This window comes from Orcinus orca, chromosome 3 (assembly GCF_937001465.1).
Source record: "Orcinus orca chromosome 3, mOrcOrc1.1, whole genome shotgun sequence".
Classification (NCBI taxonomy): Eukaryota; Metazoa; Chordata; class Mammalia; order Artiodactyla; family Delphinidae; genus Orcinus; species Orcinus orca.
The window spans coordinates 10,713,272-10,731,287 of record NC_064561.1 but is presented as its reverse complement, the minus strand read 5'-3'; the positions used below and the strand labels follow the sequence as shown (position 1 = coordinate 10,731,287).

Below are 18,016 nucleotides of genomic sequence, written 5' to 3'. Positions count from 1 at the left end.
TCCTAGCTAAAAGAGCGCCTGCTGGTACCCTAAAGGAAAATGCACACGCCTCACATGGGCATCTTGCCCCCTCTGGGCCATACACATCCCCTTCTGGGGTCAGACAACCTCCTTCCAGCATGTCACAGTAACTCAGAAACTGCATCTCACCCACTGTCACAGCAAACACCAGATCTTCCCTCAGGTGAGGCATAAGGCTTCAGGCAGCATTTGTGTATTTCTTAGCTGTTTAACGTGCTGCCATTTAAAAATCAGGTTCCTGTCTTTTTTTTATGGCGCTAATGAAGTTTTAGGGTATTGTGCCCTAACCCCATTGTTCCTACAAGCCCTGTGTTTTTTGTTTGTTTGTTTGTTTTAATTAATTTATTTTTGGCTGCATTGGGTCTTCGCTGCACAGGGGCTTTCTTTAGTTGCCACGAGCAGGGGCTACTCTTCATTGCGGTGCACAGGCTTCTCATTGTGGTGGCTTCTCTTGTTGCGGAGCATGGGCTCTAGGTGCGCGGGCTTCAGTAGTTGTGGCACGCAGGCTCAGTGCTGTGGCTCGCGGGTTCTAGAGCGCAGGCTCAGTAGTTGTGGCGCACGGGCTTAGTTGCTCTGCCGCATGTGGGATCTTCCCGGACCAGGGCTCGAGCCTGTGTCCCCTCCGTTGACAGGTGGATTCTTAACCACTGCATCACCAGGGAAGTCCAGCCCTGTGTTTTTATTGAATGATTTTGCACCACGTGGCAAGTTTTGGGAATGCATATGTTGAGCTCCAGCAGAGCTTACTGTACTCTGAAAGCAAACAGCAAAAGGTGTGGTCTCACTCATAACACTCAATAAAATTGTAAACATTTAATATCTCGTCTGGACCCCATTGGGCCAGAGCGAAACTTCCTGCTTGTGAGGAGCTTCCTGTGTCCTTTGGAAACCACGCCTGACTCTAGGTAGTTGACGGGGGTGTTTCAGTGGGCACTGTCTGGAGGAGCATGGGCTTCAGTTCCCAGCAGTGTCCCACCCACTTGCTGTGTGACCTTCACCTGCCTCAGTTTCCCTACCTGTAAAACAGAGGCTGATGATAGCACTCACCTTGCATCTGAGATGATCCATGTGGGGTAAATACTCAGTCAGTGTAAGGTGTTCTGTCTGTAAAGGAGGACCCCACATTTCTGTTAACAACAGAGGAACATTAAACTTGGGTTGAGATCCAAGAATCCCAGTGGTGAAAGGGAGCCCGTGCTCACCAACCCCTCACCCCACCCCCCAGTCCCTGAGCTCCTCTCTGTAAAACCTACATTTGTTCATTCGTTAAATGTTTGAAGTGCACCTACTATGTGGCTAGCACTCTTCTGGAGCTGGGGATACACCAGGAACATTGATGACAGGGGGCTTGTACCTTTTGGTTGCAGGGGTCTTCCCTGCCCAGGCCTTCCCATGAGTGCTTCCGCAGCCCCTGGCAGGGCAAGTCTTAATTTTCTGAGGTGAGGCTGCCGTGGAGGCATTTGAGGACAGCTGTTCTGTCCTGCTCCTCACTGGCAAGTGTCATTTAAGCCCTACCATGTGCTTGTCTCTCCAGGTGAAAACAAACAATTTAAACATGATTAACAAAAGGGCTTTAGAGTGTATAGTGGAATGTTCCACAGTGGGCAGCTTGTAAGAATGCCAGGTAGAAAGAAGAGTGTTGGACCTGGGTTCCAGACCCACTAGACTTGGATTTCTCCACCTTGTGGGATGACAGGCTGGTCTTCTACCCCCAGAGGCTCTGGGTATATGGCACCTGTCCCCCTGCCCCCACATGTATGGGTGTGGCCTGTCCCCTCCTGGATCACAGGACTGCTGCAGGGAGAGTCTGTCCTCCTCATCTTCTCAGTTCAGGTCTTTGAAGGCCCAAGGAGCTCCTAGCCAGGTGGCTAGGTCAGGGGCCCTTCTGATGATGTCCAAGAGAGAAAACACCTGTATTCTGGAGTGTCTTCAGTTTTCAGACAACTAAGGGTTCAGAACCCAGCTTCAATCAGTGAGGAAGACTTAGTTCTCTTTTTCAGGAAACCTTTAGCACAGGACTCAACTGTGGCCTCCCTTCCTTTGCCTGAGACTCACAGCTCAGTGGCTTGGCCCATGCTGTTCCTCTGCCTGGACCATCTCCCTGGATTCCTGTTCCCGCCTTGGCCTCAACCTGTGAGGCTCCATCTCAGTACACTCGCCTCCCAGAAAGTCAGAATGCAGGTTTTTTTTGGTTTTGGCTGCATTGGGTCTTCGTTGCTGTGTGTGGGCTTTCTCTAGTTGCAGTGAGTGGGGGATACTCTTCGTCGTGTGTGGGCTTCTCATTGCGGTGGCTTCTTGTTGCAGAGCACGGGCTCTAGGCTCACGGGCTTCTGTAGTTGTGGTGCGCAGGCTTCAGTAGTTGTGGTGCACGGGCTTCATTGCTCCACGGCATGTGGGATCTTCCTGGATCAGGGCTCGAACCTGTGTCCCCTGCATTGGCAGGCGGGTTCTAAACCACTGTGCCACCAGAGAAATCCCAGGACTTTTTAATGAAAGCCCTTGACTTGCTTGCTACATTTTGCCTTGTAGGGCAACCCCAGGAATCATACACTTTGTGAGGCTAATTTACAGAAATGTAGGTTTAACTCAGTAGCACATTCTGAACCCGTACTGTTGGCTCCACACCGAAAATGGAGATGAATGGGAAAAATCTTCTGCCGTGGAAGAGTTTAACGTTGAGATGAAGCCGTCAAGCTGTATGGGCGTTGTTGCTGTGGGCAGCCCTAGTGAGGAACAGTGTGGGCCGTGGGCCCTCTCAGAATGAGCCCACACTGATGCTGTGGCCTGATGTCCACTTGGGACAGCTATTGGCCCAGGTAGAAGATGGGCTGTGGGGATGAGCTAAGGGTTTTGGGTTTACTGCTTAGAGCCCAGGAGTCGCTGTAGCAAGTGATATAAAGGTGGACTGTTAAGCTGCCAACAACAAATGGGAAAGTGGCAGCGGCATCCCCTTTCAGTCCACTGAAGGTCACGGTTCATCTTGGGTTCTTTGTTCTGCCTGCTGAAGGAGCTGGCCGGGGGGTCCTCCTTCCAGTGCAGGGCCTTCTTCCCTCACCCCCACCCAATACCACTTGTTCTTTCAATTCTCAGCCTTTGTAGGTGGGAGTGTTATTTTATCTATAACTCTCCTTTTTATCTTTGTTTTCTTTGAATACAAAGAAACTGATAAATAGTCCCTGTTAAGAGAAGTAATTTAATCCAGAAATGCTTAATACAGACAGTGAAAGTTTCTGAGATGAGTGTTGTGGATTTTAGTCCAATTTCTTTCAGTTTCAATTTTAGTGAACTTTCTTTCAGTATTTTTTTCTGCAGGTTGTAAGCATTTTAAAACTGTGAATGGTATCATATCATTCTGCAACTTGATTTTCTCATTCAAGTTTTTACTAATGTCACTCTGTGCCTCTTCACATAGCGCATCTATGAGGTATGGATGGGGAAGCTGAGGCTCAGAGAGTGACAAGCTCCCCTGGCCAGTTGCTCCCTGAGGTCCATCCTGTGTTCTCTGCAGTGTCTAGTGATGGGGGCTGGCTGTTGGGATCAACTTTCTGTTTCCCAAGTTAAATTTCATCCCTTCTACTTGGCCTTAACGAGGTTTGACATTATTTAAAACTCGAGAGCTGGTGTTTTGGGTGTGATTTCCTTCCAGAACACAGCTGCTCTATCCCTGCCACTGTCACTCAAAGATATGTATCAGGAAGTAGCTCAGGCAGAGAGCAGAGTGAAGTCTCTGGTCTGGAAGGGAAGACATATGCCTGTCAGCCAGGGGCTGTGGAGAGTGTGGAACTTGGCCAGTGGCTAGTGAGGCTGGCATTTGGAACCCGTCGTTACTCAACTGCATCGGTTGCTGCATAGGCCCAGGCCCTTGTTTCCACACCGTCCTGAGGACAGTGGCTATCTCGTGTGCGTGTGTGCAGGCCTCCGCCTGTCAGCAGACACTCCTCAGCCTCTCTGCATGCCAAACAATCCCACTCCCAACATTCTTCCCCCAGATCTGCTCCTTCCCCATATCAGAAAATCAAATCCATCTTTTTCCAGTTGCTCTGGCAAAAAAACAAACAAAAAAAACAAAGCAACCCTCTCTCACCTGGCGTCCAACTGTTGGTATGTTGTGTTGTCTAAATCCTCTAAAGTACACCCAGCATTGGTCATGTCTCCCTGCTGCTCTATCCCCTTTCCATCCTGAACCACGAGATACAGAACCCCCCTGACTGTTCCCCCTGCCACTTCCCTGCCTCAGTCTGTCCCCAAATCCTTTAGAACAAATTGGATCCCACTCCCCCTCCCCCTCCATCCAACACACCCGCTGCCCTCTGTGCTCCACCTGAGGTCAGTCTACACTCAGCACCCTCCTTTTGCCACCTCATCGAGCTCACTCCCTTCTTTGGGCTCTGGAAAAAGCACCCCACATCATCTCCTTTTCAGAGCATCAGCTCTCACTTCTCCCAAACACATGTTCCTAAGCCTCATTTTCCTCATGCCTGAAACAGGAGTATTACTAGTAGTGTTCCTGCTGTTATTTTGTAGCAGTGTGGTATAAATAACATTTCCTAGTACAGAGTATTAATGATAACCTCAGGGTTATGGCTGTATGACTTATGCCTATCTAATCCCCCCTCTCAACCAACCCCACCCCCACCCCCTGTGCAGAGTCAGTGTTAGTCTTCTGAGTTCTGTTTAAAAATATTGGTTCCTGGGACTTCCCAGGTGAAGTAGTTAAGAATCCGCCTGCCAATGCAGGGAACACGGCTTCAATCCCTCGTCTGGGAAGATCCCACATGCTGTGGATCATCTAAGCCCGTGTGCCACAACTACTGAAGCCCACATTCCCTACAGCCTGTGCGCCACAACTACTGAGCGCACACGCTGCAACTACTGAAACCCATGCACTCTACGGCCCATGTGCCGCAACTACTGAGCCCACATGCTGCAACTACTGAAGCCTGCACTCCTAGAGCCCGTGCTCTGCAACAAGAGAAGCCACTACAATAAGAATCCCGCGTACCACAACGAAGAGTAGCCCCCGCTCGCTGCAACTAGAGAAAGCCCGTGTGCAGCAACGAAGACCCAAGCACAGCCAAAAAAACAATACTGGTTCCTGCCACAGCACAATTCACCCTTTTGGAGTTGTCTTAGAACAGATTTTCCACCTGAGGTCCTCAGACCAGTTGGAAGGTGACATTTTAATAAAAGAAAGCATCTTTTGGTAGAAGCAATTGAAATTCACATCCAACCCAAAGCCATGTGTCAGCATTCCGCCTGGGACTTGGTAGCCCACTCATCCTGGGATTGGTCTGTGCTGTGTGCTTGTGAAGCCTCTAGTATGGCTGGAGCCTGCCCTTCTTTGGCCTGAGGAAGACTTGGGTTGCATCCTGCCTGTGCAGCCAGGTTATGTTTGGAGAGAGTGAGGAGGGGCTGAGGCCACCTGGGTTCCAGCCCAGCTCCCCATGTAGCAGCCTGTGTCTCAGGCAGCCTTGCAGCCCTGGTGGCCGCATCTTTACGGTGGGCTTGCTGCTGTTGGGATCTGTCCCTGCAGACAGCAGCCGGCACTGGATCCTGCCTTGATTAGAGGGGGCTGCTCTCTGTGGGCCAGCAGTTCTCCCCGGGCCTGTGGTGGAACTTATGCCATTGTGGCTGCTATCCCTTCCTCACTCACCAGGAGTTTTGAAGCAGATCCTAATTTGTCAGTTGCAGTAATCCAACCTCTTCACCTGCTCTTTAGAAAGTATTCTAATGCACCTCCTCACTGCATTTTGCAGAAATTGTGGGTCATGCTTCATTCCTAGGTCGCACTTCATTCCTCAAGGCTGGTTTCTTCCTGACAACTTTTTTTTTTTTGCTGTCCCTGCCTCTGTGCCTGCAGGGCGGTGGCTGCCAGCCCTGATTTGCTAGGTTGGGGCACTGGTCCTTCCTGCTGAGAGGAGGGAGAGGCCACTCCTTACTAACACCTGCCCTCCCCAGGAGCAATTGCCTGGTGGTGTCGGTGTCCGGGATTGGCCAGTGGCGGGCCCCATGTGGGCACTAAGGCAACCGCCTTCCCAGTGGAGGAGGCTCCACCCAAGGAGGGGGAGGTCAGAGCCTGAGGCTCCATCCTCCATGGCTGGCCCCACCCCCTCCAGCTGTGCTCACCCTTTATGTGGTGGGGGAGGGGGGCAAGGCTGCTGCACCCCTCCCCCACTCAGCAGCCTGCCAGAGGCACAGGGCGTGCCTGGGGTTGGCAGAGTTCCAGCCCCTCAGCTTCTGAGTGAGCTGCCCTGACACTGCACACAGAACACAAGCAGATGGTCTCCCAGGTCCTCTGCTAGGGACCCCGACCAGAACTGTGGCCTAGCATGGTCTCTGGGGCTGGTGGGAGCAGCCCCATGGGTGTGAGGCTCTACTCTGGCCCCTTGTGACCGCTTGTCCTTCACCAGTGACAATGAAGTGAGGTCACTGGGGCACCACCTTGCTGGTCTGGTGACCTGATGCACAGCGACCTCCTCATCAGCCTCTCCTCCCACCCCAGTCCATGTGGGCAGTTGGGAGGAAGGAGGGACTTCATGCAGGGTCTGGGGTTCAGATGAGCTTCATGGATTGGAGCCTGGGGTTTACAAGGCCGGAGGCTGTGCTGGGGGTGGGGGCCCTGCAGGCTGGGCTGGAGCAGAGGCGAAGTGGGGAAGTATTGGGGGCGGTTCTGAGTTCAGGATTGAGGGGTGCATTCTCCCTGTTCACTTCGGACCTCCCCTCCCCCAGTGGGCACCAGGCCAGCCTGGGAGCTTCTCCCTAGGGACAGAATTTCCTTTGACTCCAGTGGGGGCCCTCCGTGCCTGAGGTCCTGGACTCCCTTCATCTTTTACCCCCAATAGGCTCCTCTCTGATCCTGGGAGCACAGGTACCCACCATCCAACGTGGCCGCTGAAATCATTCCTCTCATGCAATTCCCCATACGTTCGAGCAGCTCCTGTTGTTTAGGCAGTGCCCCAAAGGAAAGTGACCCAACCCTCCCACAGTGAGGGAGAGGAGGGGAGGGTGACTGACATTCAATTCAGGGCAGTGACTTGTCTGCAGCTTATGGGGAGACAGGACAGACAGACTCAGTGAGCAGGCTGACAGCATTTGTGGTGAAAGCATGTTGGAGAAGGACAGAAACTAGAACTTTAGGCTGAGAGGGACATGGGAGCATCCCTTGCTTCCCTCTGGGGTGGTGAGGAGATGACCTCTACAGGTGAAGGAGGGGATGGGGAGATCTGGGTGAGAGCAGAGGGACGGAGTGTGGCTGAGGGCTGAGGTGGCACGGGGTGAGCAGCAGGTGCAGGCTGGGATGCCAGGAGGGGTTGGAGGCAGATGGAGGCCAAGTTGATAGGCTGTGCCCTTGAGCTTCAGACTTCTCAAGCCCTGCCTGGAATGGGGAGCACCCCAGGGGCGGGGGTGACATGGCCACAGGGAAACCTGCTTGATTCAACCCTTTTGGACTGCCCGTGGGAGCAGATGTCTGAGGGTCCAGGCCGGGGCACGCTGGCCTAACACGTGTCAGACGGACGCTGGGCCTCCTGTGCCCGGAGCCCGAAGCAGCTGTCACTTTCCTTCCTTTCAGTTTGAGTCCAAGGCAGGGCCCTGCAGTGTTGCTCATTTGTGAAATCAGCTCCTTTAAGGAGCTTGCAAATGAGTCAGCTCAGGAGTGTGTCCCAAATACAGTGATGGGGCCCCTTCAATGCCCTGTGCTCTCCCCACCCACACCAAGTCTCCAGAAGGTGGGCTGCTTTGGGACTGGTTCTGCTTGGCCATACCCAGGACAGGCCTCCCAGGGTGTTTGCTGGTGAGGAAACTGAGGTGCTGGGTGTCCTGCCTGCTTGGACACAGAGCCAGGAGGTCTTCATCGTAGGCACACTGCAGGTGTGAATTGGGATTCTTTGAGGGGCTCATACAGTGTGCTCCTCCCCGGGCCCCCACGTTGGTAGATGTGGGCATTGACTGTCCTGTGGAGAACTGGTACTTCAGGAGCCTGGCAGCTAAATTCTTTTTTTGTCCTGTGATGAACTCTTGAATGGCTTTTTAGACCCTGACTGTTGAAGTCTGGTTTCCCATGTCCTGCCCCGCTGGGACATCAAGGCTGGGCTCTGAGCGGCCCCTTTAAGAGCGAGTACTCGTGTCCCAGACTCGGTTGTGGAATGCCAGCAGTCTCCCTGTAAACAGACATCACTGCCGTCTTCCCTCCTGTCTCTGTGAGGGTTAACAACACTTCAGCTTGTTGTCTGGAACCGGTTCAGACTGGTTTTCTGGAAAGTGCTTTGTCTCTCAGACTGAATCCTGGGAAGGGTCATGTGGAGCCCAGTGATGTCATGGGATCAAAAACTGACTCAGCTGTTTTTTTTCTTCTTTTCTTTCTTCTTTCAATCAAGATATGTGTATGCTGCAGGTACAGGGTGCCGGCATGGTGATGGGCCAGGCCTCACCCCACTCAAAGTTCACCTCATCGGCAGTCAAAGGGTTAAATGTGACCTCCCACTCCTCACCCTCCTGAGGTGAGCAGGGAGTGAGAAGGCTGCCCCTCACTGAAGCAGGAGTAGAAGGGTCAACCCTCATCAGTGCAGTGCAGGGCTGGAGTTGGGCTGTGACCCTGCTCCTGAGACAGCATGGTCCCTCCTTCTTGGATTCCAGATACCTCCAATCCCATGTAGGTGCTCAGGATCCCATAGGCAGGGAATTCAGATCTAGAACAGTTTCCTCTATTTGTTCTTGAGTCTGGAGTGCAGAGATTTCCCCCTTCTTTCTGATAAGCAGCCACCTTCCGTTGTTCCTGCCCAGGCCCCTGCAGGTTTCTGGCCCTGGATGGGGCGATGCATAGCTTGGCTTCCCAGATGCTCTGTTGCTCCTGCCCTCGCCTTCCCCAAGGCAGTGAAGAAATGTCCTGGGCACGCTTTGTGGGCCCTTCATTTGTTGTACCTACTTCTGCCATTGTCACATGGTGAGGAAAACACTCCATGATGACATTGTGAAAAGTCTGAGAAGACAGCCACTTCGTTGTGCCAAGTTTAAATGTCATGTTTTCTCCATTCCCTAAAGTTCAGAATGACTGAAGAAGCATGCCGAACACGGAGTCAGAAACGAGCGCTTGACCGGGACCCAGCAGAGGACGATGTGGAGAGCAAGAAAATAAAAATGGAGAGAGGAGTGTTGGCTTCAGAGTTAAACGCTGACGGAGATATGAGAGTGACGCCTGAGCCGGGAGCAGGCCCAGCCCAAGGGTTGCTGAGAGGCGCAGAGGCGATGGCCATGGGCAGAGGCGAAGGGCAGGTGGGCGATGGGCCCGTGGACATGCGAACCACACACAGGTGAGCAGGAGGGTCCAGGAACCAGGGACAGGCCTGGGCGTGAGGAGGCCTGTCGGGATGAAGCCGCCGTCAGGCCTACAGGAAGCAGCTTTCGGTGGCTTATCATGGAGATGGCTGTGGGCTCCAGCCCTGGCACCTCCCCCACCGTCCTGGCCAAGGGACCTCCCTCTTGGGGCCCTGGGGCCCAGACATCTGTAGCATGGGGTGTGGGTCTCACAGGATGGGGGAGCGGTAGCCTCTGTTGGCTCCCCTGCTTGACAGCAGGCCTTCACTAAACTTGTACCTGCTGTCTAGCTCTGTGCTTCTGGTTTATAGGAAAACTTTTTCATTTGGTCCAGCTTCCCTGCTTTTCAGATCTGGGGCATGGGAGGCCAGGGATGATGCTACACCCTGCTTGGGTCACTTGGCCAGGGGCAGAGTCGGGAGCACAGCCCTCTCACGTGCATCACCACTCCTCCTAGGCCGTGCATCAGGGAGGAGGGGCCCCTGTGTTCGGGACTCCTGTGATGTGCTCTTTCGGTTTCTCCTTCATCGATACTGATTGCTTCAAGAGTAACTTTCCCAATCCTCAGCTTTTAAGGAAAAAGCTTGAAAGAAATAAGACTCAGTGTACCACCCCATGTCTTCACTAAGAAACCCTCTTTTCTCCCTGTAAAGAGAATTGCAGGCCTAGCTCCAGCTCCTGCTTTACCCCTCCCTTCACACCCTGATGTCCCATGAGCCAGCAGCCGGTGGCCATGGCCTCCTGAGAAGCCCCGCGGCCCCTCTGTGTGTGGCCCCTCTGTGGTTCATCCCTTGTCTCCCTCAGTGCCTCCTCTGCAGACTCCCTTCCATGTCTGTTTGCCCGGGGTGGGGTGAGGGGCAGTAAGTGCAGATCTGGAGAACCTGGTGCTCTTTGCCTCCTTGTGTTGACTGACCCCGCAGAGGGACCCCAACCTGCAGTCTTTGCATTAAATTCATTTGGGCCCCACATTGTTGGCATCCTAAGGACTTCAGAGATTGTCTGACTCAGTATTTCTCAGCTTTAAAAATTCTTACGCCTTGAGATAAATGGGAAAATCTAACCCCCTCCTACTGGGGAAGCGTATTAGTCTGGGGTGGTGTGCTTTGTGTTCTTGCTACCCAGAAAGGCCTTTTTTATCTGGCTCTGCTTTCTGCAGTCCCTGTTCTAAAACCAGAGGCCTCTTTTAAAGTTCTAGAAATAAAATTTTAAGTTTGGGTCTGCTTTCCCTTCCCTTTCCTTTCAGAATGTCACAGGTGGGTGAAGAGAAGGAGGAGCCCACACTTGCAGAGATTTACTGGGTCCCTCTTGTGTTCCTGGGCTCCTGGTCTACATTTTTTCCTGTAATCACCATGCTCCCCTGTAGGGCAGGCCAGTGAATTGTGAGGGAGAGGTTAAGTGTTGAAGGAGCATAAAAGAATGTAAGAGAGCAAGAGACAGAGACTAACCCAGGCACACAGAGCAGGGGTCCTCCTGTGGGACTAGGGAGACCCCAGGGCATTCTTCAAGCACTGTGAGATTGTGGAAGGAGCCCGGCTTTGGCAGAGTGGGGCTCAGATCACACTCTCTGACTGACCTTGGGCAGATGATACTGGCCCGTGCTACTTCATTTGTAAAATGGATGATAATCTGTGCTCTGCATCTCTGGGTGACAGATGCGTGCCCAGAATTGACCCTGGTGCATGGCATGTGGTGAGGGAAATAAGTGCTGGTAACAACTACCCTTCAGTCTTCAAGCTTCACTTAAAATACGACGTCACATATAGAGCTAGTGTCTCCTTGAGTGCTCACATAGAGTGTTCTGTCTAGTTTGTTGAAGTATAGTTGTGAATTTTGACAGAATAATAGGATCAAGTCCAGCCCAGAGCCATTCTAAAACTGTAATCTTTTTTGGAGTGAGTGGCCATGGTTTCTGTGTTAGAAGCAGGCAGTCTTTGGATCCTCATTGAGAGTGTCTGGCTCATCCCTTGGGAACCTCCATATAGAGAATTTTATTTAATTGAGTTATAGCATACATAATGAAAAGTACGCATGTGCCACTTGGTACATTTCACAAACTGAGCACATCCTTGTAGCTCAAATCAAGAAATAGAACGTTACTAGCGCCCTCATGCCCACTTGTCACTACCCTCCGAGTAACCACTTTCTTGACTTCAAACAGCACAGGTTAGTTTTTCCTGTTTTTGAACTTTAAGTAATTGGAATTATGTAGTCTGTACCCTTTGCTTGCTTTCATTCAACATAATGTTTGTGAAATTTACTTATGTTGTTGAATGTAGGAATAGTTACTCTTTTCATTGCTGTATAGTATTTTTCTAGAATTTGTTTGGCTCTTTTTAAAAACTGCTGCTTTCTTTCATGCTGTGCTATTCTTATGACCCAGTTTAGGCATATTGAAGGCTAGAGGGGGGTTTCTGGTGGCTTCTAGCAGAGAGAATTTCCTTTTTCTTTAAGGAAGTGCTGGTGAATTAAAATCACCAAGATACAACTTTTCTTTTCTTTTTTTTTTTAAACGACATTGGGGAGATTTAGAGCATGAGGATATCGATAAAATGGTAGGATCAGTTCTCTCCTTCTCTGCAGTTCCCCTCTTCATCTCTCTTTGGCATTTTTTCTGACTTAGTCTCCCAATGTGTGTGTGTTTTATTTTCAAAATAAATCAGGGCTGGAGGGCAGCTTCCAGCAGTGATTGAATGAGGAGAAATTGTCAAATCCTTTCCCCAAAAAAACAACTATGAAGCAGCACAGAATTGACCCCCCAAAATCAGCCATTTCAACACTCTGGAAATTGACCAGAAGCACACAACAATCTGCGAAGTGTTTGTGCTTAAGAAACTGCTGAACTCTGGGTAAAAATGGTGAGAATATGTGGCACTTGACCTGGGGCTCCTCTCATGCCCTCTCCCCAGCTCTCTTGGTAGGGAAGTTCTGCCTAGCCAGTGCAGGCTGTAAGGACCAACAGCTTCTCTGCAGGGGTGAGAAGGGGCTCACTCAATTTAGAGTGGTGGGCAGCAGCCCTGCCCATGGCCTTGTTGGTTAAAGTGACAGTTTTGGAGATGGGTAAGTGGGGAGGGACAGTGGCTGTATTAGCCCAAGGTTGCAGACATGTTTGGGGGCAAGACAGAAAAACAATTTGAAGAAAGAATGGCCAAACATGTATTTGAGCAGAAGCTTATCCAAGAAGCTTAACAAACCTCAAGTAGCATAAATACAAAGAGATCTATACCTAGACACATCAGAGTCAAACTGTTACAAGCCAGAGAAAAAGGGAAAATCTTGAAAGTAGCAAGAGAAAAACAACTCATCACATACAGGGGAAGCATTAATATAATTAACAGCTGACTTCTCACCTGAGACATTCAAATGGAAACCAAAAGGGAACTGAATGGCATTCAAAGTACTCAAAGAAGAAAATTGTCAACCCAGAATTCTCAGTGCATCAGAACTCTCCTTCAGAAACGAAAGCAAAAAGAGATTTTCAGATAAACAAAGACTGAGAGGATTTGTTGCTGGCAGACCTGCTGGTTCTTCAGGCTGAAAGGAAGTGACATGTTGGTAACGTACATTCACAGGAAGAAATAAAGAGCACTGGAAATGGTAAATATGTGGGCTAATAGAAAAGACATTTTTTTCTCATTTCTTCTTAGTTAAAAGACATAACATCATATGAAGCATTAACCATAACACTGGATAGAATTGACAAAAACAACCATAGCTCTTTGGCAGTTGACCAAAGGCATACAACAATCTGTTGTATTTATAACATATGTAGACACGTGATATACGGGTCAACAACAGTACAAAACAGGAGGAATGAAATGGAGCTGTATTGGAGTAAAGTTTCTATATTTTACCGGGATCAGGTTAGTGTTAATCTGAAGCAGACTGTATTGTTAATAAAATGCTTATTGTAATCCCTAGAGCAACTATTAAGAAAATAACTTTAAAATATAGTTTAAAAAAATCAACAGAAGAACTGTGGTACATTAAATATTTAACACAAAAGAAAGCAGTCAATGAGGAACAGAAGAACAAAAAAGGAAGACATGTAGAAAACAAACAGCTAAAGGATAAATGTAAATCCAACCAGATCAATAATTGCATTTAATGTGAGTAGTCTAAACACCCCAATCAAAAGGCAGAGATTGTCAGAGCAGATAAAAAAGGCAAGATCCAGCCTAATTTTTTTAAAAAATATATATATATATATATATTTTTTTTTTTTTTTCCTTTTTTGCGGTACGCAGGCCTCTCACTGTTGTGGTCTCTCCCGTTGCGGAGCACAGGCTCTGGACGCGCAGGCTCAGCGGCCATGGCTCACGGGCACAGCCGCTCCGCGGCATGTGGGATCTTCCCCGACCGGGGCACGAACCCGTGTCTCCTGCATTGGTAGGTGGACTCTCAACCATTGCGCCACCAGGGAAGCCCCCCTAATTATATATTGTCTATAAGAGACAACCATTAGATCCTTAGGTAAAAGGATGAGGAAAGATACACCATAAGTAACCATAAGAAAACTAGAATGACTGTATTAATATCAGATAAAATTGACTTTAAGACAAAAAAATATTCCTAGAGCCAAAGAGGGACATTTTTTAACAGTACATGGGAAGATATACCAGTAACAAATGTATATGTACCTAACAACAGAATCCCAAAATATCTGAGGCATAAACTGATAGGATTGCTAAGAGAAATAGACAGTTCATAAATTATAGAGATTTCAGGGGCTTCCCTGGTGGCGCAGTGGTTGAGAGTCCGCCTGCTGACGCAGGGGTCACGGGTTTGTGTCCCGGTCCGGGAAGATCCCACATGCCGCGGAGCGGCTGGGCCTGTGAGCCATGGCCGCTGAGCCTGCACGTCCGGAGCCTGTGCTCCACAACGGGAGAGGCCACAACAGTGAGAGGCCCGTGTACCGCAAAAAAAAAAAAAAAAGAAAAAAGAGATTTCAGTACTCCTCTCTTAATAATTGGTAGAGCAACTAAACAGAAAATCGGCAAGATTCTAGAAGACTCGAAGAGCACTGTTGATCTGTTTGGCTAAAGGGCATCTATAGAGTACATCTCATGTGCACATGAAACATTTTCCAGAGTGGACCATATGCTAGGCCATAAAACAAGTCTCAGGGGTAGCTGTAATAAAAAAAGACAGACAAAGGACTTCCCTGGTGGTCCAGTGGTTTAGACTCCACGCTTCCACTGCAGAGGGCATGGGTTTGATCCCTGGTCAGGGAACCAAGATCCCGCATGCTGTACAGCGCGGCCAAATAAATAAATAAAAGCTCTTTAAAAAAAAAAAAAAAAAAAAGGACGATAACAAGTGTTCGCGAGGACGTGGAGAGACTGGAACCCTGATACATTGCTGGTGGGAATGTAAAATGGCATAAACGGTTTGTCAGTTTCTTAGAAAGTTAGACATGAACTTACCACATGACCCAAGAGTCTGTCCAAGGAAGGTACCTGAGAGAAATGAAAGCGTGTCCACACAAAGACAGGTACATGGGTGTCCATAGCAGCATGATTCACAACAGGCAGAAAGGTGGAAACAATCCAGAAGGCCACGGATAAACAAAATGTGCTATATCCATGCAGTGGATTACTAATCAGCAATTTTAAAGAAGCGAGTTAGCAATTTGTGCTGCAACATGGATGAAGCTCAGACTCACCATGCCGAGGGGGAGACACCAGACCCAGAGACTATGTATTGTAAATTTCATCTACAAGGAGTGTCCAAAAAAGCAAACTTACAGAGACAGAGAGCATTCAGATGGTGGTCTGAGGCAGGGGTTGGGGGTGGGTGAGGGCAGTGATTAACTGTTCACAGGCACAAGGGAACGTTTTGGGGTGATGGCAGTGTTCTAAAATTGGATTGTAGGGATGGTTGCACAACTCTAAATTTACTAAAAAATCACTGAATTATACTCTTAAAATGGATGAATTTTGTGGTATGTAAATTATACCTCAATATGGATGTTAAAAAATATAAATGAGGTTAAAATAGTTTGGTTTCCGTTCTGGCATCCGTCAGTGTGCTCAGGGAAAAACAAAACCCCGCAGAGCTGGAGGTTGATCCTGTTGGTCTTGTGAGGCCAACCCAAAGCTCATGAGCATGTGCTGCCCTCCCTCTACCCCAAGTCTGGACTGCTGGATGAGGTCTGGAGCTGGGACAGGCAGAGGAAGCTGTTTTGGGTTCTCTGTTTTGTTTCTGAGATAAATAGATTCCACTCCTGCACTTTCCTATAGAGGAGACTCTCTTTCTGTCACGAATTGTTGATCTTCAAAAATAGTCTAGGCCACACACAGGTGAAAAGAGCTTTGTTTTTCCCCTTTTGGGTAGAGGAACATTTAACTGAGTAAAACATGAGCCTGTTCTCCAGAGGTTCTGCACCTGAAAGGTTAGGGCTGGGTCCCTTGGTTGCCCTGGGCCTGTGTGGGGTGGGAACTTCATGATTAGCCACCCCCATACTTCACTGAAAATGTTTTTTTGTGTGCCTTTTTCTGAGGCGCCAACTCTCCCTGGATTGTCTGTGGCAGGTACCATGCTCGTCCCTGGGGGCAGAAATGATGGGACAGGATCTGACTTAGCTGTTTTTCAGGGTACTGGATCTTGAAAGAATATGCAGAGGTGTTGGGGAGCCTCGACTTTAGGGGTGTGGCTCACCTAGGGATGGAAGTCACTGGATGCCTAAGCAGTCCATCTCTATTTCCTCATTTTACTTGGGAGGAAACAAGGCTGGGCTCCCAGGGTCTCACGGGCAGGGCAGGGGCAGACTTGGAGCCCCATTTCTGCTGCTCGACAGCCAGCCATGTGGGTCTTGTGTGGATGTGTGGGGCAGGTGTCATGGTGACTGTGTCTCCCTGGCTTCCATTGGTGTGCGTGGTCTTCAGGCAGCTGTCTGACACCTCTTCCTTCCCTGCTTTGCATCGTGTGTCTCTTCTGCTGTGGGACAGGGCTTTACTTGGACCAATGGTCTCCCCCATGGTGTGGGTGGGAAGGACTCTGATGTGTGTTCTTATCCCTACCGAGGGACCTGTGGCCTATTGGGAGCTGGCAGTAGCACCTGAGCCATTAGAGCTGTTCTTGGCTTTAGTTTTTCTGGCTTTCTGCCTTCTTGCAAGGTTTAACAGACTGTAAAATGCACCAGAAGTACACCCTCTGTTTACCAAGGCTGCAAAAGCAGGGCACCTTTGTTGAAGCCGGTATCCTTGATGACAGAATCACTGCCCCATCTTTCTTTTTGGACTTTGGTAGTGGAGGGCGACACTCTGTATAGAAGTTAGGATTCTCAATGGCAGATCATTTGCTCTTAAGACAGGGCTTGGCCACCCACAGTGGTGAGTGTGGTGTGTGGGGCATGTCATCCACACCCATGTTAATGCCCGAGTCCTCTTCCAAAGTGAAAATGAACCTGAAAGTAACATGATAGTGCTTCCGCCTGTCATCTGTAATGTTGGATTGTGTGGATGGCCTTGTTTTGTTCTGTTCTGTGTAGAAATGGAGTCCACAGGAAAAGGTATGTGCATCACTTAACGTTTCCAAGATGACTCCATAAGTTATAGAGTCCTTGTTTGGGTGGACATGCTTTACAAGCGGCCTTTGGGAGAAGAAGGATACAGTAAACCCGGGGTTGCATTGCCCCGCCAGGAAGTACTGCTGGTGCCTGCCGTGTATGCCTCTCCTGCTGCGGTTTTCACACATGTATCCACCTGTGTACAGAACCTTATCACCCCAGAAAGTGCCCTGGAGCCATACATACATTTCCTGCCCTCCCTGACTGGGTGTATTCTCCCACTCTCCACCAATCTTGCCTCTTCTCAAACTTCCTAGAAATGGAATCATAGAGTATGTGCTTGGTGGGGTCTGGCTTCTCTCACTCCACGTGATTAGGATTCATCTCTGTTGTGTGTATCAGCATTTTGCTGAGGGACTCCCGCGTGGATATGCATAGTCGTCCACTCGCCTGTCCACCGATACTGGGCAGTCTCCAGTTTGGGGTGCTGTGATCATTCCTGTAGAAGTCTTTCGCGTGGACATCGATCATCATTTCTCTTGCTAAATACCTAGGGGTCAAATTGCTGGGGTCACAGGGTAGGTGGGTATTGAGCTGTTTTAAAGAAACTGCCATGCCTTTCCCCAAAAATGTCTGGGTGGTTTTACTCTCACAGGCGTGGAGGTCCAGCTAACTTAATCCTCACTTGGTGTTGTCAGGCTTTACAGTTTTAGCCATGGAGTCTTCAGAGAGGTCTGAGTCCAGGTCCTGGCCTGCCTGTGTGACCATCAGCCCTCTCCCTTCCATGACAGAGGGTGAGGCCAGCGATGGTTGCTGCGCCAGCTTCCCGCGTGGGTGTGGGTGTGGGTCCTCCATGGCGATGTGCAGACGCGAGCCCCCCTCCTACCCTGTTCTCCCCACCATGCTCCACTGCAGCTGTGCCTGACCCACCGGCCAGCTGTCTGCTGGAATGTGCGTCCTTGAGTGATTCAGGGGAATGTTACACAGCTGTGGGCGTGATGGCTCTGGAAAGGGCTCTGGTTCTCTCACAGCCTGAGTGAGTGTGATTGTGGCCCTCACCCTGGCTCCTCCTACAGTCGCCAGCGATTGACAGCCCCCCCCACACACACAGTGTGAGAGCTTCGGAAGTCACGCAGCCAGGAGCCTGTTCCTTCTGTGTGACGATTACTTCCCTCA

The 18,016-nt window shown here is 49.9% G+C and overlaps 1 protein-coding gene across 9 annotated transcripts in view; it reads left to right on the top strand.

The window, feature by feature from the left end:
• GATAD2A (GATA zinc finger domain containing 2A) overlaps nt 1-18,016 on the top strand; it is a 101,049-nt gene that overhangs the window by 51,821 nt on the left and 31,212 nt on the right. For 8 of the 9 annotated variants that reach the window (XM_033401354.2, XM_004277494.3, XM_033401359.2 and 5 more), the window contains exon 3: nt 9,061-9,329. In XM_033401354.2, coding sequence (XP_033257245.2) covers nt 9,061-9,329 — 269 coding nt within the window. Of the gene's footprint in view, nt 1-8,396; nt 8,520-9,060; nt 9,330-18,016 lie in introns of all 9 variants that reach the window. The other variant, XM_033401357.2, reaches the window with a different exon arrangement.